Source organism: Petromyzon marinus, chromosome 32 (assembly GCF_048934315.1).
Source record: "Petromyzon marinus isolate PM22_M1 ecotype Great Lakes invasive population chromosome 32, UKy_Petmar_22M1.pri1.0, whole genome shotgun sequence".
Taxonomy (NCBI): Eukaryota; Metazoa; Chordata; class Hyperoartia; order Petromyzontiformes; family Petromyzontidae; genus Petromyzon; species Petromyzon marinus.
In genome coordinates, this window is record NC_133698.1 from 13,437,697 (window position 1) to 13,458,091 (window position 20,395).

At 51.2% G+C, this 20,395-nt stretch overlaps 1 protein-coding gene across 1 annotated transcript; it reads left to right on the forward strand.

Moving 5' to 3' along the window:
• The first annotated feature begins 678 nt into the window (after positions 1–678).
• Positions 679–19,812, forward strand: LOC116948206 (uncharacterized). The gene is made up of 8 exons (XM_032964686.2): positions 679–988; positions 7,717–7,889; positions 8,276–8,474; positions 10,244–10,408; positions 13,965–14,087; positions 14,319–14,472; positions 14,870–15,079; positions 16,205–19,812. The coding sequence occupies exons 1-8, from the start codon at positions 931–933 to the stop codon at positions 16,806–16,808; spliced, it is 1,686 nt and encodes a 561-aa protein (XP_032820577.2). The 5' UTR covers positions 679–930; the 3' UTR covers positions 16,809–19,812.
• Positions 19,813–20,395: the final 583 nt, after the last annotated feature.

Genomic DNA, 20,395 nt, shown 5'->3' on the forward strand with positions numbered 1-20,395 from the left:
CAAGTGCCGTTCGCGAGCACCTATGAAGGCCGGAACAGCACACGATGGGGTGGGTGGCCAGCACGACACCCGGCTGCATCTGTCTCCCGGTGGCGATGTTTCTACACCGCACCAGGTACTCATTTGAGGCCGAGTCGACCTAGGGGAGTCCCAAGACCGGTTCAAATATTCGTCACCGGCGTTGGGCGTGGGCGGGAATCGAACTTCGGCACGCCCGGTTGGTAGCGCGGCGTGCTACACACTACCCCCCACCCTACCCCCCACCTACCCCCACCCTACCCCCCACCCTACCCCCCACCCTACCTCTACCCTACCCCCCACCCTACCCCCCCACCCTACCTCTACCCTACCTCCTACCCCCACCCTACCACCACCCTACCCCCCACCCTACCCCCCACCCTACCTCTACCCTACCCCCCACCCTACCCCCCACCCTACCACCCCCTACCCCCCACTCCCCACCCCCCACCCTACCCCCTACCCCCACCCTACCCCCCCAACCTACCCCACCCTACCCCCCACCCTACCTCTACCCTACCCCCCACCCTACCACCCCCTACCCCCCACTCCCCACCCCCCACCCTACCCCCTACCCCCACCCTACCCCCCCTACCTACCCCACCCTACCCCCCACCCTACCTCTACCCCCCTACCCCACACCTCCGTACGCGCCCCTCCCTCTCCCCCGCCTCGCTCACCTGCAAGGGGGGGGGTGGTGGTGACGTCAGCGAGCTGCAGGCGCGGCGTGAAAATGGCGGCGTGTTCGTAGCCACCTGGGCGTTGTGCTCCGAAACTCGAGACGCGCCATCAATTCCTCACACGCGTGCCGAGGAACTGTGGGAGATAGATGCCCACGTATTTGTTGGGGGCGAGTTGTTGTTTTGTTTTTTTGCGTTTCTTCTTAATCTGTTTGTAATTCATTGACCAGCGATGTCTGCACCGAAGATGTCCGTCCCGGGCCTGCTGCTGGCGGCTGTCTTCTTGGCAGGTGTGTGGTGTGGTCTGTTCAGGCGACGGCTGTACGGGGGATGTTCGTCTTTGTGATTGCTTATAGATCGAGTCGGCCTAAAAAAACAAATAGTACCTGGTGGGGGTGTGTAAACATCGCCACTGGGGAGACAAAGACGGCCGGGGTGTGATGCTGGCCACCCACATTCCCTCGTGTGAGTTTAACGTTTTGTGTGTTTGACGAACAACAACAGCCGCCAATGATCACTTACATTTCATTTTCCGAATCTAAGCCGCTCCTGTTAATCGAGAGCCGGGTGTGGGCAGGTAAAGTCCCGTGTGGCCATCATCATGATCATGATCCTCGGCCATGATCAGTCCACTGCTGGATGAAGGCCTCTGCCATAGCCATCTTGTCAATCCCTGCAGCCGCATCGTCTCCCACACACTGACCGGCGTGGTGAAGTATGGTCAAACAATCCCTCGGTCGGCTCTTAGAAACTAAACTTTTAAACTGATGTTACCAGGTGAGGCCCACTGAGCTATTTAGCTCTTTTTGAGAAGCGACGAGGCCACAAACGATCGCTCAAACGAGGTGGCCTCATCATCGCAGCGAAATGTCCTCTTCTTAAACGCGTGGATGTTGATTTTAAATGTGGAGGGGGGGGGGGAACCCCGGAGGACCCGGAGAAAAATCCACGCGACCACGGGCAGAGAGAGAATCAGACGGACAGACAAACTCCATAATTATAATACAGTAGAGACATCGTAAAGAGGAAGGCAGAAGAGGTGGTGGTGGGGCGATGTGGTGCGTCTCGAGCCGCGGGAAGAGAGAGGCGAGGTGGCGTGAAGGTTTGGCAGAAGAGCGGAACACACCCCTAACATTGAGTGGGACAAACGCGTGGAAGAAGAAGAAACGCAGGCATCGTCAGGGTCTGGATCGAACCCATGTTAGTCTCCTGTGTACCGAGCGAGGTAGTTAACATCTCCTAGCCGCCGTGGAGAAAGGCGAGTGTCGTTTTGTGACAGGGCAACTCCCACACCACCATCATCGTCAACGTTTATGGCACCTTGAGTTTTAGCGCCAAATCGAGAAATCGTACAGCCCCCTGCATACAATACTTAAATGTAAGTTCTTATACCACGGCTCATTGGTTGTGGAATGACCAGGGTGGTTACTTTCAAAGAAAGCATTTCGTGAAGTGGCGGGTCGTCTGGAATGATCGATCCACTGCTGGATGAAGGCGGCCTCCCCACGTGGCCACTCTCAGTTCTGCAATCATCCTGGTACCTAACCTCGACACACGAGTTGATTTAATTGCTCAGTCGCCCCAGTTAACGTGGTCCCATTCCTATGAATGCGTTCACGTTGCTGGTCGCGATATAGTGTTTTAAATACAGTAAAGGTACTTTATGGCAAATGTCCCCTTTAACAAACAACGAGCGTGGTTGGTTGCGAACTCGCCTTGGTTAAAGTAATAACGACGTGTTTGCTCTTGTGTGTTGAGGCTATAATCTTCCATTGTTTGTGTGTGTGCTTGTGTATATAGTGTTGTGTGTTCACAACATTTTGTATATCTCGTGCCACCCCAAGGTCCGACTCGGCCTTAAATTATTACCCGGTGTGTAAAACATGGGGAGACAAAGACGGCCGGGCTTGGTTCAGGCCACCCACCTGGCCTACATAGGTGCTACTCGCTCAAAGCGCTTTCCCCAACATTCTGTATATGGGAGATCGTCCCCCTCGTACGTACACGGGAATTCTACGCTGATCTAAGCATTCTGGAGCGACTTGCTTCGTGTCGTCAGACCTAAGTATATCAATTATACAATTGTGCCTCCTCGGTTGTGATGAATTCCAATCGCTTATGAAATTGGATAGCCAAGGCAAACGCGATGCCGTGCTGATTTGTTTCTGCGAATCCACAATCGTGTCCCCACCAAAAAGTCTTGGCGTGCGCTCGGTGTTAAAGACTTTTAAGGCCATCAAGTTGGGGTGGGGGGTTATTTTATTTTTACGGATTCGCTTCTCGTTTCTACAAAAAAACAACTCGACTCTTACAAAAACACTTCCACCACGGACATTTTAACTGCCCCGTAGTTCCTTGAAGAAGAATTCGGGCAACTCCAGTAAATGAGCCAACGTTGAGCCAACAACGTTGGCTCAACGTTGGCTCGTGGTTGGTTGCCGGTCGGTCAACGTTGCCACAACGTTGACCGAACGTTCCATGTTTACTGGGACACAACCTAAGTCCCAAGGCAAAGGTACCCCGTAGAACATTTTTAAACTGTTAGGGGCAAGTGCTGTTAGCGAGCCACCTATGAAGGTTGTAACGACACACACGACGGGGGAAGGGGTAGTGGGTGGCCAGCACCACGCCCGGCCGCCTTTGTCTCCCCAGTGGCAATGTTTACACACCGCACCAGGTACTCATTTGAGGCTGAGTCGACCTCGGGGAGGCCCAGGACCAGTTCAGATAATCGTCGCTGATGTTGGTGGCCGTGAGCAGGAATCGAACTCGGGTCGCCAGGTTCGTAGCGCAGTGCACTAACCGCTACACTGCCGCAACCCAAGCCCACAATCCCCGCGACAAGCACCATTCGCCACGAGATGGTGGTATTGTCACCAAGGGGCTTGTGCCAGGCTAGGTGCACGTGTCAAAAGGCTCGCTGGTTACGGGAGGTCACGGTACAGAATCGAGTGTTATGGGTTGACTGATGTGCCAGGCTAGGTGAAGGTCACGGGGCAGACCCAGGTGTTATGGCTAGATTGGAAACTTTTCTTTAGAACTGCTTTGTGCATCTAGATTGTTGTCCTTGCCCGGCACCTCCGATTAGCACGGCACGGTTGGCTACGTACGGTGCGAAAGAAGGTCAACATACAGTACATTGTCTGACATGCTCGGCAGATGCACCAACTGTGCTCTGTGCTGCACAAACTGTGGCAATCACACACAGAAAATGTTTACGAACAAACCCATCATAAAGCATCGTGCTTTATAAAGGGTTCGCGATTACTTTTGGAAAACCGGTACGTGATCAAAATAATAAAAGCTCACAGGGTAGCGTAGTACATCAACAGTCAGCAGCCTTGCCACGTGTCAAGTCGGTCTGGCCATACCGGGCACCTCTCAAACACAACCGAGCGAAGGGCCACTTCTCGGCTTCCCGTTCCCATGTCGAGTTATGCGTCCTGCCCCTGCACCACAGTTGTTTCTGCCCGGCAGCAGGTGGGTGAACAAACGGCAGTGTACATGGGCCGTATCGCAACGTATTGCGGGGAGTGGTGGCGAAATAGTTAGCACGGCGCACTACGAACTCCGGACCAGCCGAGTTCGATTCCCGCTCACGGCCACCAACATCAGGTACCAAGATCTGAACCGGTCCTGGGCCCCTCCCCGTACATGGCCGTCTTTCTGGCCGAGCGTGTCCCCACACGCCCACCCAGCCTCCACCACCACCACCCGTCAGCGCCGCTTCTGCTCACATCGCCAATTCCCTACACAGAGGGGTGGGGTATATTTATATTAGCCGGGTGGCATTTGTTGCTACGCACGTGGCTGCCCGTAACCCAGCGCCGTGGAGGCAGCTACGAGGGTTGGTGGACCACCGCGCTGTTATTGCGAAACTCCCTGTAGGTGTCGAGGAAGAGCCATTCGCCTGGCTCGCCAAGAGAAAGCAGCACCGCAAAAAAGTGCGGCCTGCACGTGTTGCGTCTGAATGGGATAGACGTTTCCCCCGTCACGTGCGTGGGTTTGCTCCCACACGTAAACATTTATTAATTGGCCTGTAACAACCTTATATAAATATATAGGACCGCAGAGCTTGGGCACTTGTTGGTTTCCAGCTCACCGCTTGGCTGCCGCCTTCCCGCTCGCCTTCCGAAGTCGTTCCCTGTCAACGAGAGCAAGCGAACGCTGGGTGCCGTTAAGAGTTGAAATTATTGCAAAAACTTGGCCTCCTAGGCCAGACGTGGGAGTTGCCACACTTTATATCCCACCACACGCGACCGGCTGATGGACTAACTGGTGCACCCATTTATTGCTGGCTGGATAGACACGGGTCCGGCCGAATGGCTCACAGGGCTTTACCAAATAAATGAAACTATGAGGTTAAGAAATGTGCACCTTTGTTCCAGCTGCCACGCCGGGTATAATGGGGTTGGTGTGCTGACCCATTACCGCCACCAGGGCACGATTCATTGTGGCTGTAGCTGCGTTAACACAGAACCCCTCTCTGGGTTCCGTGTCCAGTTACATCGAGTCCACCTCACCTGTCTAACTCAGGGAGGAGGCGGAGTGCCAATGTGTATTTGTTTTCCTTGAAAGGGGGGAGGGAATGCATTGTTTGTCGTGAACACTGCATTTAGCCCATTTATAGGCTGCGGCAAATCAAACCATGAAAGTATTTGGTATTCGTGCCATTCTTACAGTGGTAAGGCTATCGCTTAAGGTGCTGGCAGTAGTTGAGCAGAAAGGGGGCTGTTTTTTTCCCAACTGGGGTAATCTGCGAGCAATTTGGACGGCAATGCCGGCACCAGCACAGTATGGTCCAACAGCCCCCATGGATGGGCACGGGGTAGGGGAGGCCTTCAAAGATACCGCAGGTTATAACATTGTAATACTGCCTATCCGCACACACTCACCCGCCAACCGAATCGCCCATCAACCTGCGATCGTATCCGTGAAAACTCCTCGTAAGATGGTACAGCACTCCTGAGATTTACGGTTGTGTACACATTACTGGTGGTGGAGGCATTATAACAGCCCTTGGGGCAAAATAAACATCCAACATCACCAAAATAATTCCTATTAATGAATATCGTCATTTTCCGAGGCTTCGTTCCGGCAGAGTCCAATTATACTCCTCTCGAAGCTTCGTCGTGCAAGTCGCCACAGGTCGCCGCCGATGTCGTGGTAGAAAACACAAAAACACCGCGGCGTAACCCCCTGCGGTAGGACGCACCTCGCTGGCAAGATGGTTATGTTGCCAGTAGCCAGATGAGCAGGTTTGTAATGTGTGTGTATGTTGAACTTCCTTCGCACTGTACGTAGCCAACCGTGCTAATCGGAGATGGCCCTACCTTTGAGCCACGGTTTGGTATATAGTACGCACTTCATTTAAATTCCGTTACCTTGCGTTGCAGCATCCAGGGACATGTCGGAAGAGTTGTCGTTGATTAAGAAAAGTAAATAAAAGCTGAAAAAGGTAGCGCTGAAGCACTGTGGGTTGCGAGATGGGAATAGATGGGGAATAGTGTCGAAGCAGCAACGGAACAGCGTGTGGATGGATGTTGGAGATGTCATTTTGACTGTGAAGAAAAGTAAGTCTGCTGGAGCAGTGCACGTCGCTAGAATCCGCTGACGGCCGGTGGCCAAGACGAATGACGAGGAGGGCACAGACCCGAGAGAACGTCCACAAGCAGAGATGGAGCGATGAAAGCGGCATGTGCCCCGGTGCTCGGGCGGGAGTGTTCCATTATCGCAGGACAATGAGAGTTGGCGATAGCTCGGGACGGCCTTCAACCAGCAGTGGATTTATCATGCCAGATGATAATGTAATATGCCACGAATAAGCTGTGCTGTGAAAAGTTGAATCGTCCTGTATGGCACTAATGCTATCCTCTGTTGCTATCCCTGAGCCTGTGGTGGATGTTCCACAACACACCTACTGTTGATTGCTTCGGTAATACATCTTGTGTACCAGATATTAATTTCTGTATTTTATGTACCGTGCCAAATCTGACTCGGATGTTTTGTTTTTACAAACATCTGACTAGTCATCAGTTGCTCCCGCAATGTACGGTATTTTGATCGTCTTAATTACTTTGGCAGTTTCAATGCTCGTGTTATTTGATTTGGTTTTGGCATTCAATGTTCTGTTGATGTGTGCATCATTGTAACCGTTCATTTGCAGCGCTTCTTTTAACATGTTGAATTTCACTTCTCAGCCTGTCACCAGCTGACACTTTGTTCGATGAATGAGCGTCTTGATAAGAGCAGATTTCTGTGCGGGGTGATGGTGTGACTGCATTCAGATAGGTGTCAGTATACGTTTCCTTTCGGTAAACAACGTGTGTTATTTTACCATTTATATATTTACACGATCTAACCCAAAAAAACTTATGGATGATATTGGTCGCGAAAGCCTACGTTTGAAAATGTTTTATAGTGCTGACCGATTGTTTATCGAATAGCAAAATCCAATCATTACATTTGTGAATGAATAACTTAATTCTAATCATGCTTTATAAATGTTTAGTGGCCTGATTGACAGCACGGCAATCGCGACCTCATCTGTTTTGTAGTTTCGTTACTTTTTATTAAATTGGTAAATCGTCATCTAATGAAATATGATCATCTCGTCAATTGCCACCCTCTTTACAGAGGGTTGGCAACATGCAGCTTCACTCCCCCCCCCCCCCCCATCCATCTCGTTGAGTTGATGATCCACATCCAAGTTAATTTACTTCTTCCATGATCTGCCGATCGCCTTTTGGGTCTTCCTCGTGATCTCTGTGCAGGTGTACATCCTTGTATTATACACAACCTCCATGTAATTTCTGTCATCATACGCATTCCCAGACATTAATTTTCCACGCCCAAGTGATTTCTAGCTCCCATTTTCCCATTCGGTCATCTGCCCCTTGACAGCCATTTGTACTTTGTAGTCATTCCAGCCCCGGTGAAATCTTACAATTTTGTCGTGAAGAATGAAAGTTGTGACGACGCTCGTTCTAACTCGGACCGCTCCACGGGTGCCACGCAGTTCCTCTGGGCACATATGGCTCGGGCGGGGTGACGGTGACCATGCCCACTCCCGAATTGGAGGCGGCACGGGATGGAGAGATCATCCTGCCCTGCACCTACACCAGCACGGTGTCAGATCGCAACAACTTGTACATCTCGTGGGCCAAGGAAGAGGAGAAGAACGACAAAATGGTGAGTAGGGACACCGCGACGGTGAGATGTTAACTCCCTTGCCTGGTATGCAGGATGTCGTGGGTTCAATCCCGACACCTGTATATTTGGAGTTTGCGTGTCCATGGTCGGATGTATTTATCTTCGGGTCCTCCGGTTTTCCCCTGCATTTAGAGTCAAAATGTACGTAGAGTATTTGACTGCTATACATTTCCACATGATTATCCTCTTAATTGAGCTATCATTGGTGACCAGCTCGCTTCTTAAAAAAAAGATATCTAGCTCAGTAGGCCTTACCTGGTAAAATACAAAGTTTCATTTAGTCGGCCAAATATCTTATTGTTGGGCCTTACCGGAGCTCCGTTGAGGAGGGAGGCATTGCCTTCTGCCTCTCGTCCCGTGTGCAGGTGATCGTGTACATGGGGAAGCAGACATCCGTGTCGGACGAATACTTCGTTGGTCGCGTGTCGTTCGCCGGAGACTACCTCGCAAACAACGTGGGCATCAAGATCACGAAGCTGCGAAATGAGGACAATGGCGTATACAAGTGCAGTGTCACCAACATGCCGGGCACAGACAACGGGCACATCACGCTCATTGTCCTGGGTGAGCGCGTTCGCACGGCACTGTGCCACGCAAACAAGTGCACGCACGTACACACGCACATTTATGTGCACGCGGCTGTCAAGGTGACTCCAAGAACAAAGAGCCTTTTTTATATTTATTTCGATTTAAAGCTTTCGTGACCGCAGGGATTCATATTCTTGGTTCTTTCGGTAAAGTCACGTAGAAGGGAAATAATACAAATAAAATAAGGATTTGATAAACCATTTCGGGTCTTAATTGATTGTGTTCACGCTTACGGTGACTTTCAGACCGCTTTCTATCTCCCCCTCCTCCGTTTCGAGCACTGATGGACTCGCCGGTCTGAACAACCGCCAGTTGCTGTCCGTGGTGCTAACGTTAAGAAAAAACCGCCACTTTTTTCAAATTTTCTTGCTGTGGTTTTCACACCTGATGATGATTGCTTCTGTTGCAATCGAAACGTCGTGATCATTTTATTGTTTTATTTGTATTATTTTGTTATTTCCCTTCTACGTGACTTTACCGAAAGAACCAAGAATATGAAGCCCTTTTTATATTGCCCGTTTTTGACGAAGATGGATTCTGTTTCGAGGCATCTCACCATGATCCCGTCCGTCGTGGGTTTTCAAGTTGATTTTGATTAACCCAGGCGAGAGCTCGAGAGACCAGGTAAATGTCTCGTTTGCGAGAGTGACCTGGGGCGTTAGTCCCGTCAGGAGGAGGTGTTGATCGCCGCTTTATTTAACTCTAGTTGCGTAATTTGTGGGTCATTTCGAATTTGGCAAGTTTTGTTGGTTACGTTTGTTAGTAGGCACGTGACGATTTCACTCTCCGCTGAATCGGTTAATTAACACACTTCACAATTGTGATTTTATTCTGGAATTTGTTTTGTCTTGTGTTTTTTCCATTTCGTTTGTATTCGTTTTTTTCCCCTCTCATTTTGGTCCCGCCAGTATCATAAACATAACAGCATATAAAATGCACATGTTATGAATGGTAAATATTAAATTGAGGTGAGTGGCTGGCTCGAATGTCAAAACAGCATGGAGCTGGCACCGCTGAGTTCCTGGGTTTGAATCCAGGCAGCTTGTTCTTTGAATTAAACCGGGTTCTCAAATCTAGAGAATCGATGGTCTCAGCTCAGTCACCAAAGACTGGACAAAAAAACTATCTTCTTTGGTTCTTTCGGTAAAGTCACGTAGAATGAGAATAAAATAATAAAATAAAATTCTCACGACGTTTCGGCCACAACGCAAGCGGCCGTTTTCAGGTGGGACGACAGTTCTGTACCTTTCACCTGAAGACGGCCGCTTGCGTTGTGGCCGAAACGTCGTGAGAATTTTATTTTGTTATTTTATTCTCATTCTATGTGACTTTACCGAAAGAACCAAAGAAGATTAATCCTTGCAGTCACGAAAGCTTCAAATCGAAAAAAACGACCGCGTTAAATGTAATTTTTCATTTTTCAATTATGACATTTAAAAATCTGGGATTGATTGTCATCGTGACAGAGCGGGTCTAAAAATGCTACCCCTTACTGTGGACCAGAGGTCGCATACAGGGATCTCAGAAGCTTTGTTGTCCAAAGCCTCTGAGCCTTGCTGTAATACAGAGGGTCAATAAACCGGTGCATCGTTCCACACTTATTTTATCAAACGGCGAAATTGGCGAATGCAACAACGGCTCATCTGCTGTCCCCCCCCACTCCCCTCCCGTTTTCTCCGGTCTCCGTGCCGCGAACCCGCAACCACAACTGCTCGTGGCCCCCACCACCGTCAACCGCCGGGCAGTGGCTCCAACCAAGCCGGTTTTCTCTTTGGAGGGCAAGGCCGAGATCTACCACGACGTGAAGCTCGTGTGCCGCTGCAACGAGGGTTCTCCGCCACCGACGTTTTCCTGGCGGCGCTTGGACGCCAACGGCATTCCCGTTGCGTTGCCAGTCGGCTCCCTGGAGGGTGAGTTGGGCGCGTGGTCGGGGTGAACCGGCAGCGGTCGGACGCGCACGCGCGCTGTGAGCGCCCATCTACAATGGGAGCAGAGACGTCGACTCGTTTGTGAAGTTAGGTTGTCGGCTTACTTGCCGACACATTTGCGGTCACACGGGCACACTGAGCCGAGTTGCTTAGCCTTCGACGAGTGAGGAGCAACTTAGTTATATATTTTTTTAATATTTTAATTTTGTTTATCTGGGAAAGCCTCACTGGGCCCGAAGACTTTCTTCACAAGGTTCTTGCATTGTGACGTTTTGGTCAGTTCTATTAATGAGGGCAAACTATTTGGTTGATACTGCAGAGCACGTGGGAGGAAACCGGAGGAAAAAAAAAACCCACAGGCAAGAATAACACTGAGCTCTGCACAGATGAATTCGATACTTTATTGCTATAGTACCATCTCCTGTCCAACTCTGCAGCCCAAGCCTGCAACGCCTGGTCATTCCCAGGCAGCTTCCCATCCAACTGCTAACCAGGCTCAACCCACTGCTTTGCTTCCGAGATACAATCGGAGCACGTCTGTTTGGCCTGATTCGGTCGTTGGCAAAGGGAAGACGCAACCCAACAAACGCAGCTCTTCTTTAGGAGCATATAACTACAGTACGACAACGACTGCCCTCTGCTGTTCAGCATGCCGTAGCTGCAGCAGCAGCAGTCTATGGCACCTGTTCTTAGCGCGGTGGCTGCCCAAGGGAGCACTGTCCAGGCTCGGGACTGCTTAGCGTCTGAGAGTGAATGATATCGGGGTGCAATTTTTACTCAATCACATTCTTTTGCCGCTGAAACAGACGGACCCCAGTGGGGCAATGCGGCACGTAATTCATTGCACGCACGCCTTGGACGCAAAACGGAAGCTGCCCACTTTCTGATAGCAGGGCGCAAAGTCCACGCTTGTTCATGAGCAACAGTTTGTTCGTTATATTAAATACACAAATATAGTATACAGCCGCATGACGATCATTAACATCAGTGCACTAAATCCGTTCTGACATCCAATCGGTGTCACGGTAAATTAAGCCAGGGGGTTACTCGATTGGAATGCACATTGCAAACATCACCCCCTAACTGCGAATATAACAACCCTGGCAGGACCCTCCTGATAATGGTCGTGAGGCTCTCCTGGGCAAACGAGCGTGGTAATAAAATAATTATTATTATTATACGGTAAAAGCCCCATGATGTACCATGGCTTGTTACACCGCGGATTCGGATACACTGGGAGTCGAGTAGTGTCCCCCCAAAAAGCAAATAACATACGCGGGTGGATGAGAGCAGAAGAGACACGTCAGATAGTTTGTTCACTGCGTAGAGCAGTGATGGGGTCTTGGCGGCCAGTGGTGTGTTTGCTGTGGCTCTTCCGGAGGTCCTATATTGTACAAGTGGATACACATTAATAATTCATTTACATATAACTATTGTAAGTCGGTCATCTGTGTGCATCGGTCGTCTTTTCCTTTAGTCTGTGACTAACCAATTGTCTCCTGTAAGATCATTAACCTCGCCTCTTCCCCAGGATACCCGTGTCTCACTGCGTCTGTACAGCGTAAGTTTAATACGAAGTACTCTTTGGTTCTTTCGGTAAAGGCACGTGATTTTACCGAAATAAACCAAAGAGTATGGATTCCTGCAGTCACGAAAGCTTCAAATCAAGATTTAATACGCAGTCTCAATTAGATGCCAATTTTATGATGTAACTTATTTTAATCTATAACCCTCCACCACCTGATAGAGCCAATAAAATCACCCACGTGACAACTTGTTTTAATTGGAGGGTTATCGTGTAAAAAAATTACGTCATACCGACACAACGATCTAACCCAATTATAAATGACAATTTGATGTTACATAAGGCATCATTCCACTCCCCCCCCCCCCCCCCCCCCCCGACTGATCATCAGCTGTGATCCGATTTTATATCTCCTCCACGGCGGACGCGCTGTGTATATGTGCGTTGAACTTTTTTCGCACCGTACGTAGCCAACCGTGCTCCCTCTTTTGGGCACTGTCATGCCACCGTTTTCGTCACGAACACCACCCCAACTAAAACCCAGAAATCCTAATGGGCTCTCGGGGCTGATGAGTTTGACCGCGGTGAAGATGATTGATGAATGTATCCCTCTCGCTGCAAATGCCACATTAACTAAACTATAACTATTTTTATTTTAGCAGGTGTAAGGCCCACTGAGCTATATAGCTCTTTTTCAGAAGCAACCTAGCGACAACCGATAGCTCAATAAAATGGCTCATCATGTGGAAATTTATAGCAGCATAATTCTCTAAATGTGGTGGGAAAAAACAGAACCCAGAGAAAAATCTACACGACCACGGGGAGAACATGCAAACTCCAAATATACAGGCATCAGGGTCGGGATCGAACCCACAACCTCCTTCATACCATGCGAGGTAGTAAACATTTTTCCACGGTGGCTCCCAAGTTGAGTTAAACACGGCTGTTTTTTTTTTTCAAGCATTTCACGTCTCGTCGCGGCAGTTGAACGATGCCGACGTAATGGGCATGAAAACGCTCGTCCGCAAACAGGCGATGTGACCAGGGCCGCCCCCCCCGCCCCCCCTTCAGTCCGGTTTTACCCCGAATGTTGTGCCTCGCTCGCTCGGATTACTTGTGTCGTTGTCGCTCTGGTTTCCCCCTCTCCCGCTCTGGTTTCCAGGCCCCGCAGCGCTGCGGGGTTAAGTTGCGCTGCCGTCACGGCGCTCGCGTTACGTGAAAGCGTTCAAAAAGTTAAATTCCTCATCTCGCTGGCATCGTGTTAATTAGTGATGTAAGGACGCCATCTGTCGATCAGTTTACAATCGCTTAACCTGCTCACAGCACGCGTTTCGAATCACTCGTGCGTAGATTAATTATTTATGATAGAAGGTAATCGTACTAATGTTACATTAAGGCTAAGAGAGCAAACAAAACTGTACAAGCGAGAACGGCGTTAATTATTCTGCAGCACCGTTCCTGTCTTGTGCTCCGTTTCAATGTTGTTGTCCTCGCTAAAGTGTTTGTTTATACCATTTATTGTTTAGAAAGTGAACCTCACTAACTCGTTACTGGGAGAGAGCTGCGCAAGGATGTTTCGGCCTATTTCATCTTAAATCGGAGGGTTTTGTATCATGAAATAGAAAACTGGAGCACCTGGAGAAAACCTACCCCACATTGATGGAATGACAAACAGTGGTCCGTGTAGACCAGTCCTTGCCTCCAAAGCACTGGATCACAGTTGCGTGCCAACGTAAAAAAAAAATTGTAATTTGTTTATTTGTATCCTCCAAGTTTGATCCGATTCGCGCTCTCCGCGCGACGTCTTCACGCGGCCTATCCGTTCGGATCTCGCAGAAGCAGCGCGACGCATCGCGTTTGGGGAACGACCCGCTGAGGCGGATATAGCAGAGCTACGTCCCCGAGATCCCTTGGAGCGACGTCCATGTTTCGTACGGCACGGGGCAGCGGTTGACGCTTTTTGCCGTTCCTCTTCCGGCGCCGACCCCTCCTCGCCCCCTCGTGCGCGCCCAGACGCTGCCGCCGGAACGCTGTCGCTGAAGAACCTCACGCTGCAGTCGAGTGGCACCTACGAGTGCACGGCGACGAACAAGGTCGGCAGGATGGTGACCAACGGCACGCTCTCCGTCACCTACCGTGAGCCCCGCGCCGCCAGCACCGAGCATCCGTTCGGAGCATAGCAGTACGGTACAACATTCGCCGTCGCTGCTCCGCCTCGCCGCAATGCAGCTCCGCTAGTGGTTTTTGACGGTGCCTGTCTGGAAGCGTGTCGGCGCGCCGTCCGCTGTGACCGCCGCTGCCACCTCGTGCGCGTGAATGCGTGCGCTCGCGTGTTAACCCCCCTCCCCTCCCCTTAACCGGACGCAGCCCAGAGCAACGCGATGATGTACGGAATCATAATCGGGGCCGGGCTTTTGGGGTTCCTGATTTTGGTCGGCATCATCATCTACTGCGTGCGGAGGAGGAACCGCAAGCGGCGTGAGGAGGAAGGCTACTACAGCGACGGGGAGTACGAGATGGAGTGAGTACATCATCTAATCCACACGGTATTCAACCACCAACACTGCAGATCACAAAAACTCACTCGCCCACTCACTCCCCACGCACTGCAGGTCACAGTACTGCTCTTTATGCTTCTTCCCTTGCACTGCTCGCCTTTGTAATTCCTTCCAATCTCAAATCAATTCACTTTTCAAGTAAACGTAACATTACATCAATACAATGTAAGTAACACAGAACAATAAGAAGTGTACACATTAGTACAAAGTATACAAAATCGATTAAAACATACATCTTCAGCCCCTGGGAGCCTTTTTTTCCAGAGCCAGGAAGCCGCTCTTATTTGACTCCCGGATGTTAACGTGCCAACGCGCTCCGCCAACGCGCTCCGCCAACGCACTGCGCCCTCTCCGCGACAGGGGAGAGGAGGGTTACGATGAGAAGCGCGACCGCGGCAACGCCGGCGACCGCGACGTCCCGCGAGAGAAGTACCTGGCCGTGTCGCGCGCCACCAAGGACGACGAGCGCAGCGACAAGGGCGGCGCTCGGCGCTACCGGAACGGCGGCGGCGACGACGACTACTCGGACAGCGAGTCGCGGCGCGGCAACGGGGACACGGGCCAGCGCAGGTGACACGCGCACGCGGGTTGGCGGGGGGGGGGAGATGCCTTCCGTGACGTCGTTCAGGGTGCGGGACGAGTACGAGGAGTTATCGCTTTGATCTTGATTCGAAGCTTTCGTGACTGCAGGAATCCATACACTGGTTCTTTTGGTCAAGTCACGTGGTGATGTTTCCATCCTACCTGCCTATGCCAGCTGTTATTTGCGACCCTCTGTGTGTCTTTCTCTCCCTCTCTCTGTGCATCTCTCTCCGATCTCTATTCCAGTGACCCGGGTGCTGTCGCGGGGTCCACTTTCTGCCCCGCCTCCTTCCCCCCCCCCCCTTCTCTCCCCCCCCCCCCCCCCCGACTGCCGAGGCCTACACTATGTAACCTCGTACCACGGCAGATCTCTCGCCTACTTCAGTAGTTTGTTCTTGCTGTGGTTGTCCCACCTGATGACGATTGCTTGTGTTGCGATCGAAACGTCGTGATCTATTATTATTTTTTCTGGTTATCGCCCCTCACAACTGGGAATAGCATTTTTTTTTATGATGGAAATGTTAATGCGCTAACTTTGTCCGTCATGTCTAACCGTAATGTTGGGTCATGATAATTCTCATGGGGATGATCAAATTGAAATGAAAATTTAGTCTATAGTTGCGTTGCAATTGGGAAATTACCCTACAGAATACCGGACAATATTTATTTAAGGTTTAGCCAAGACTTGGCGATTGAGGCGGTGAGATTTTTTTTGGGCCAAGATGCTGAGGTCCACCAGCCATGCGCGATCGCTTACCCAATGACATTATCGCAAATAGAAAATATTGTATTTCTGAGGACAAATGGATTTTAGAAGGCATATGGCGTGAACTTTCAATGCGAATGGTTGCTTAAAAGTTGTGCAACTGCAATTCAATTGGCCTGCCCCGAGTGGCGTTGTACAACCCGCCATGCCGTCAATTACGGGTCGCGTTATTACAAAGCGCTAAATTAACGCGTAATCTCTGTTTAATCCACTTTTGAAGTTTAATCATAGTCGTGACCTTTTTTTGTTATTCCATAAATATTCTGTCGGGAAATAAAATAATAAAAGGCTGAAATGAGCAACAATGATCGTGATGTAACAAACCTCCTGCCACTGTCCGTCTCCAGGAACCGGCGGGACCGATACTCGGACGACTCCGACGACGAAAGCCGCGGGCGCCAGTCCCGGCAACGGCGCGACCGGGACGGAGGCGACTACGACCGGGATCGCCCGCACCACCGCAGCCGCGACCGCGACCTGGACTACGACGGAGATCGGGGCCGCGATCGCCCGCACTACCGCAGCCGCGACCGGGGTCTGGACGATGATCGCGATCGCCCGCACTCCCGCAGCCGCGACCGGGGTCTGGACGATGATCGCGATCGCCCGCACTACCGCAGCCGCGATCGGGGTCTGGACGAAGATCGCCCGCACTCCCGCAGCCGCGACCGGGGTCTGGACGACGATCGCCCGCGCAGCCGCGACCTGGATTACGACGAGGACCGCGGTCGCCCGTACTCCAGAAGCCGCGACCGTGGCCTGGATCGCGACGACGGGGAGGGCAGCGAGTACCGCGGCAGCGGCAGCGGCGGCGGCGGGGAGCGATGGCGCGACAACGGCGACTCGCACTCGGAGACGGCGTCGTCGGTGGCGCGCGACACGAGGCCCAGGCCGCCGCCCAACAAACCCAAAATCATCCTCGACAACGCCGACGCGACGGCCGACGTGTGACCCCAGGGTCGCGCGAGACACGCCGGCCCTGGCCCACGCCGCCCGCACGTCTACGCACCGCACTCGTGCCACTTGCACCACATGCAAGACCCGCAACACCTGCACCACCCGTACCACCTGCAATCACCCGCACCACCTGCACCACCCGCCACACCTGCAATCACCACCCGCACCACCTGCACCACCCGCCACACCTGCGCCACACCCGCACCACCCATCACTGCTGTCACACCCATCACCCGCCACACCTGTGCCACCATGCTACCGCCCACACCACCTGCACACGAGCCCGAAGCGGTTGCGCCGTACAGCGTTCCGATGCGGTTCCAGCTTGTTCGGCTCGACGCGTGTCTGGGTGTCGCTTTGCGCCACGTTGCTGCACGTGGAGCGAAACGCCAGACAACGCGGGGTTCTTGAACACGCGCCCCTCGGGGGCCACCTGAGGCCTTCCCCTTCGAAATGGCTCGCAAATGATGTTCTTCCATCGCCACGAACGCCTTTTCTCGTACAATCATTACTCGCCCGGCCGTCTTCCAGCAGTGAAGTGACCATGGCTGGTGATGATGCATCCTTCTTGGCCACACTAATCACTTCAAGGGTCTCCTGCAGTGGATAAAGTGTGACCCCGCGTGCGCGTGTGTGTGTGTCAACACGTGGTTGCCTGCTGAAGATTTTTAAATATCCGTTTTAGTCCTAGGTAATTAAAAGGTTCCTCACCCCTTCACACCGCATAAACGACGTTTGTATGCATCACCTACACCATAGACGCCCTTCACACCGCATACACGAAGTTTGTATGCATCACCTACACCATAGACGCCCTTCACACCGCATACAACTAGCCTGTCCACATAATCTGCACCATCAGCAGCTTGTTTAAGATCGATATCATTTGCATACACTAAACATCTACACCAATAGACCGTACACTATTAGTCCATCAACTGCACAGTCAACAGCATCTACACAAACCGTATTATGCGTTCCACACGCCATCCACATGATCTCCACCATGATACCACCTGCAATTCTCCATCGTATCCATCATCCACGCCACCACGTCCTTAACAGCAGTGGTGGCAAATGCACGCAGCGCCGTTATCCAGTTTGGTGGTTCTCATCGGGCTCTGCGATCCACCAGGACGGCTGTGACCCAACAATTTCCCGGATGGCTTTAAGCCTGTAAAGTCCTACAGACATCAAGTAACTAGCGCCATCTATTGCTAGGCGTTATTCTTATTTTTGTATTAATTCGTCGGTGATTTTTTTTATTTGCATTCAGCTGTCGTGAAAAAAGGTACGCTCACATTAGTGTTTGTTCGAGATCCATGGGTGGATCGCCATCCACGTCGTGGCAACCTCTGTTTTACCATCTACAATTTTGGCGCTCAGGGCTTTAGGGTTTCTTCGCCGACCAATTGAAGCAATTGGCGGGACCCCGGGGTCCCATCACTGCCCCGGGGTGGGAAAAACCGCGTAGTGACACGAGTCTTGCCTTACCGACAACAAAACTAGTGGTCAATCGATTGGCCTCGTCGAGAGCTACTCGGGCACAAAGTTTTGTAAAAAAGTTGAAAAATTACATAAACACGTTACATTCACTGCGGGGGCGGGCTCGCCTTGGCAAAGAAGCTGAGGATCGACGGCTGACCGGAGGGCGTTGTCGCCGCGCGCGACTGCGGCGGACGCTCCCCGGAGCTCGCGTTTGGCCGGTGGGGTGGCGCCCATCGTGTTGATCGCCGCCTGCTGCTGCTGGCGCTTGTTGGCGCGAGTCTGGGCGGGCGGCGCGTTGCTGTCGGGATCACGAGTGGGCGGACTGAAAAATAATTATTGACCTGATTTTGCGAGCCGGTTCCCTGCGTGTGACCTGCGTGTTTGACGTGACGACCAATCGCGGCTACGATTAAAACAAATTGCCTCGATTTAGGCGAGCATTCTCTTGCTGAAATGGCATGCAATTAAGGCGTTAGAAGCCTTATTTTATTTTCATTGCGGGTGATGCATTCTTGGGTGTTTGTCTGATTTTCAAGAGCAGGATTTGGTAGCGGTCGTTTGGGAAATTATTTTCAAAGTGGATGTCTGTATAATATTTTATACGTGTGCATATGGTGTGTAAACATCGCCACTGGTGATACAAAGGCGGCCGGGCGTGGTGCTGGCCACCCCCATGTGTGCCGTACCGGCCTTCATAGGTGCTCACTATCGGCACTTGCCCCCAACAGTCTGTTAAGGCTGCCCGGGGAGATCTTTGTGTGCAAAACTCGCGTATCGCTCAGACTTAAACTTCAAATCCCATCTGACACACCAGGCACATTATTCCAGCAAAGTTCAAATCTGCCGGCGTCCCTCGTGCTCACGGCCACCGGCAGCAACGGTGCCATTTAAACCGCGTCACCACTCTGGCACTGCGTGAATTGGCGCTCTTCAACCGGATCGTTTGTCTCCACGCTGGCGTCCCAACTCGCGCGGACGTTCTCGCCGTTGTGGTCCGGCTCTCCCCTCCGTGCATGGTTCCGGTTGTATCGTCACCTGTTCCGGTTGTATCGTCACTTGTTTCGTTCGCGGCGCCACGGCTGTAAATTTTCCCCTCCCGCGCGCTGGAAGTGGATTTTATTTTCACTCCCCGAGGTTCTGGCACACGGTGCGAAACGTTGGACATTGTGCAACCAAACGCACGTGGGTTATGACGCGTGGCGTACCTGTCCCGTTAGTATCGTTCCTTGGTTTGTTTGTTTTCAAACGGCATATAGATAGCAATGTATTTTAATAATTAGTACATCGATTCTCAAACGCACGAGTATAGAAGGCGTAGCACGAACGTAACTGTTTTGATCTTGACTCACTCCCACATTCGGGCCTAGTGTCGTCTTAGATCCTAAAATCTAAGAGAAATAACAGTGAACGATCTATTTTTCAGTGCATTATTCATATCGTGGCCGCCTTAGTGGAATGTTTGGCCATAGCTTTTGTAACTTTATAGCTCATTAAACTCGTTGAATAATAATCTATCGTTTGTATATTCTAATCGTATTTCTGTGCCGCGAGTTGATTTTTTTTTACTTTGTAATCACTCCATGATCTGGCTGTCTAAAGTTGCCCTACGCAACTGTTTAGTGATAAGGATCTGAATTGTTTTGTTCAGAAAGTGGCTTTTACAAAGATGGGCTGGGGAGATTGTAGTGTCATGTGTGCAGTAGGGGTGGCAGTGTCGCGGTTTGGCACTGCATGCAGGTGGGTGGGAGCGGGGTCTTTACCTATTAAAGGACTTTCTAAAATGTTTTCCAGAGTAATTGACGGCGCCATGGTTAAATGGCGTCTTCGTTTCCATCGCGATGTTGAGTACGGAATTATTTCTTGTGTAACCGTGCGCATGCGTTCTAAACATTGACGAATTATCCAGTGATGTACAAGCTCCGTTAACGAGCTCACATTCGTCAATAACACTGGGCCTCAGAAGAGGAAAAACTATAATTAGGTGACGTTTCAGGCCACGGCCGTTGTGTGATAGGCCAGACGTGGAGTGGAAGCGGTTATTGAAAATGTGCAGTTTTGTTAAGCATTTGGGAGTTTGAAGTTATTGCGATTAA

Bases quoted from the DNA above. Each gene is read 5' to 3' on its own strand.
- LOC116948206 (XM_032964686.2), top strand. From the start codon at position 931: ATGTCTGCACCGAAGATGTCCGTCCCGGGCCTGCTGCTGGCGGCTGTC. The intron at 989-7,716 runs GTGTGTGGTGTG...GGTGCCACGCAG, and splicing joins GGCGGCTGTCTTCTTGGCAG to TTCCTCTGGGCACATATGGC. The intron at 8,475-10,243 runs GTGAGCGCGTTC...ACCGCCGGGCAG, and splicing joins CATCACGCTCATTGTCCTGG to TGGCTCCAACCAAGCCGGTT.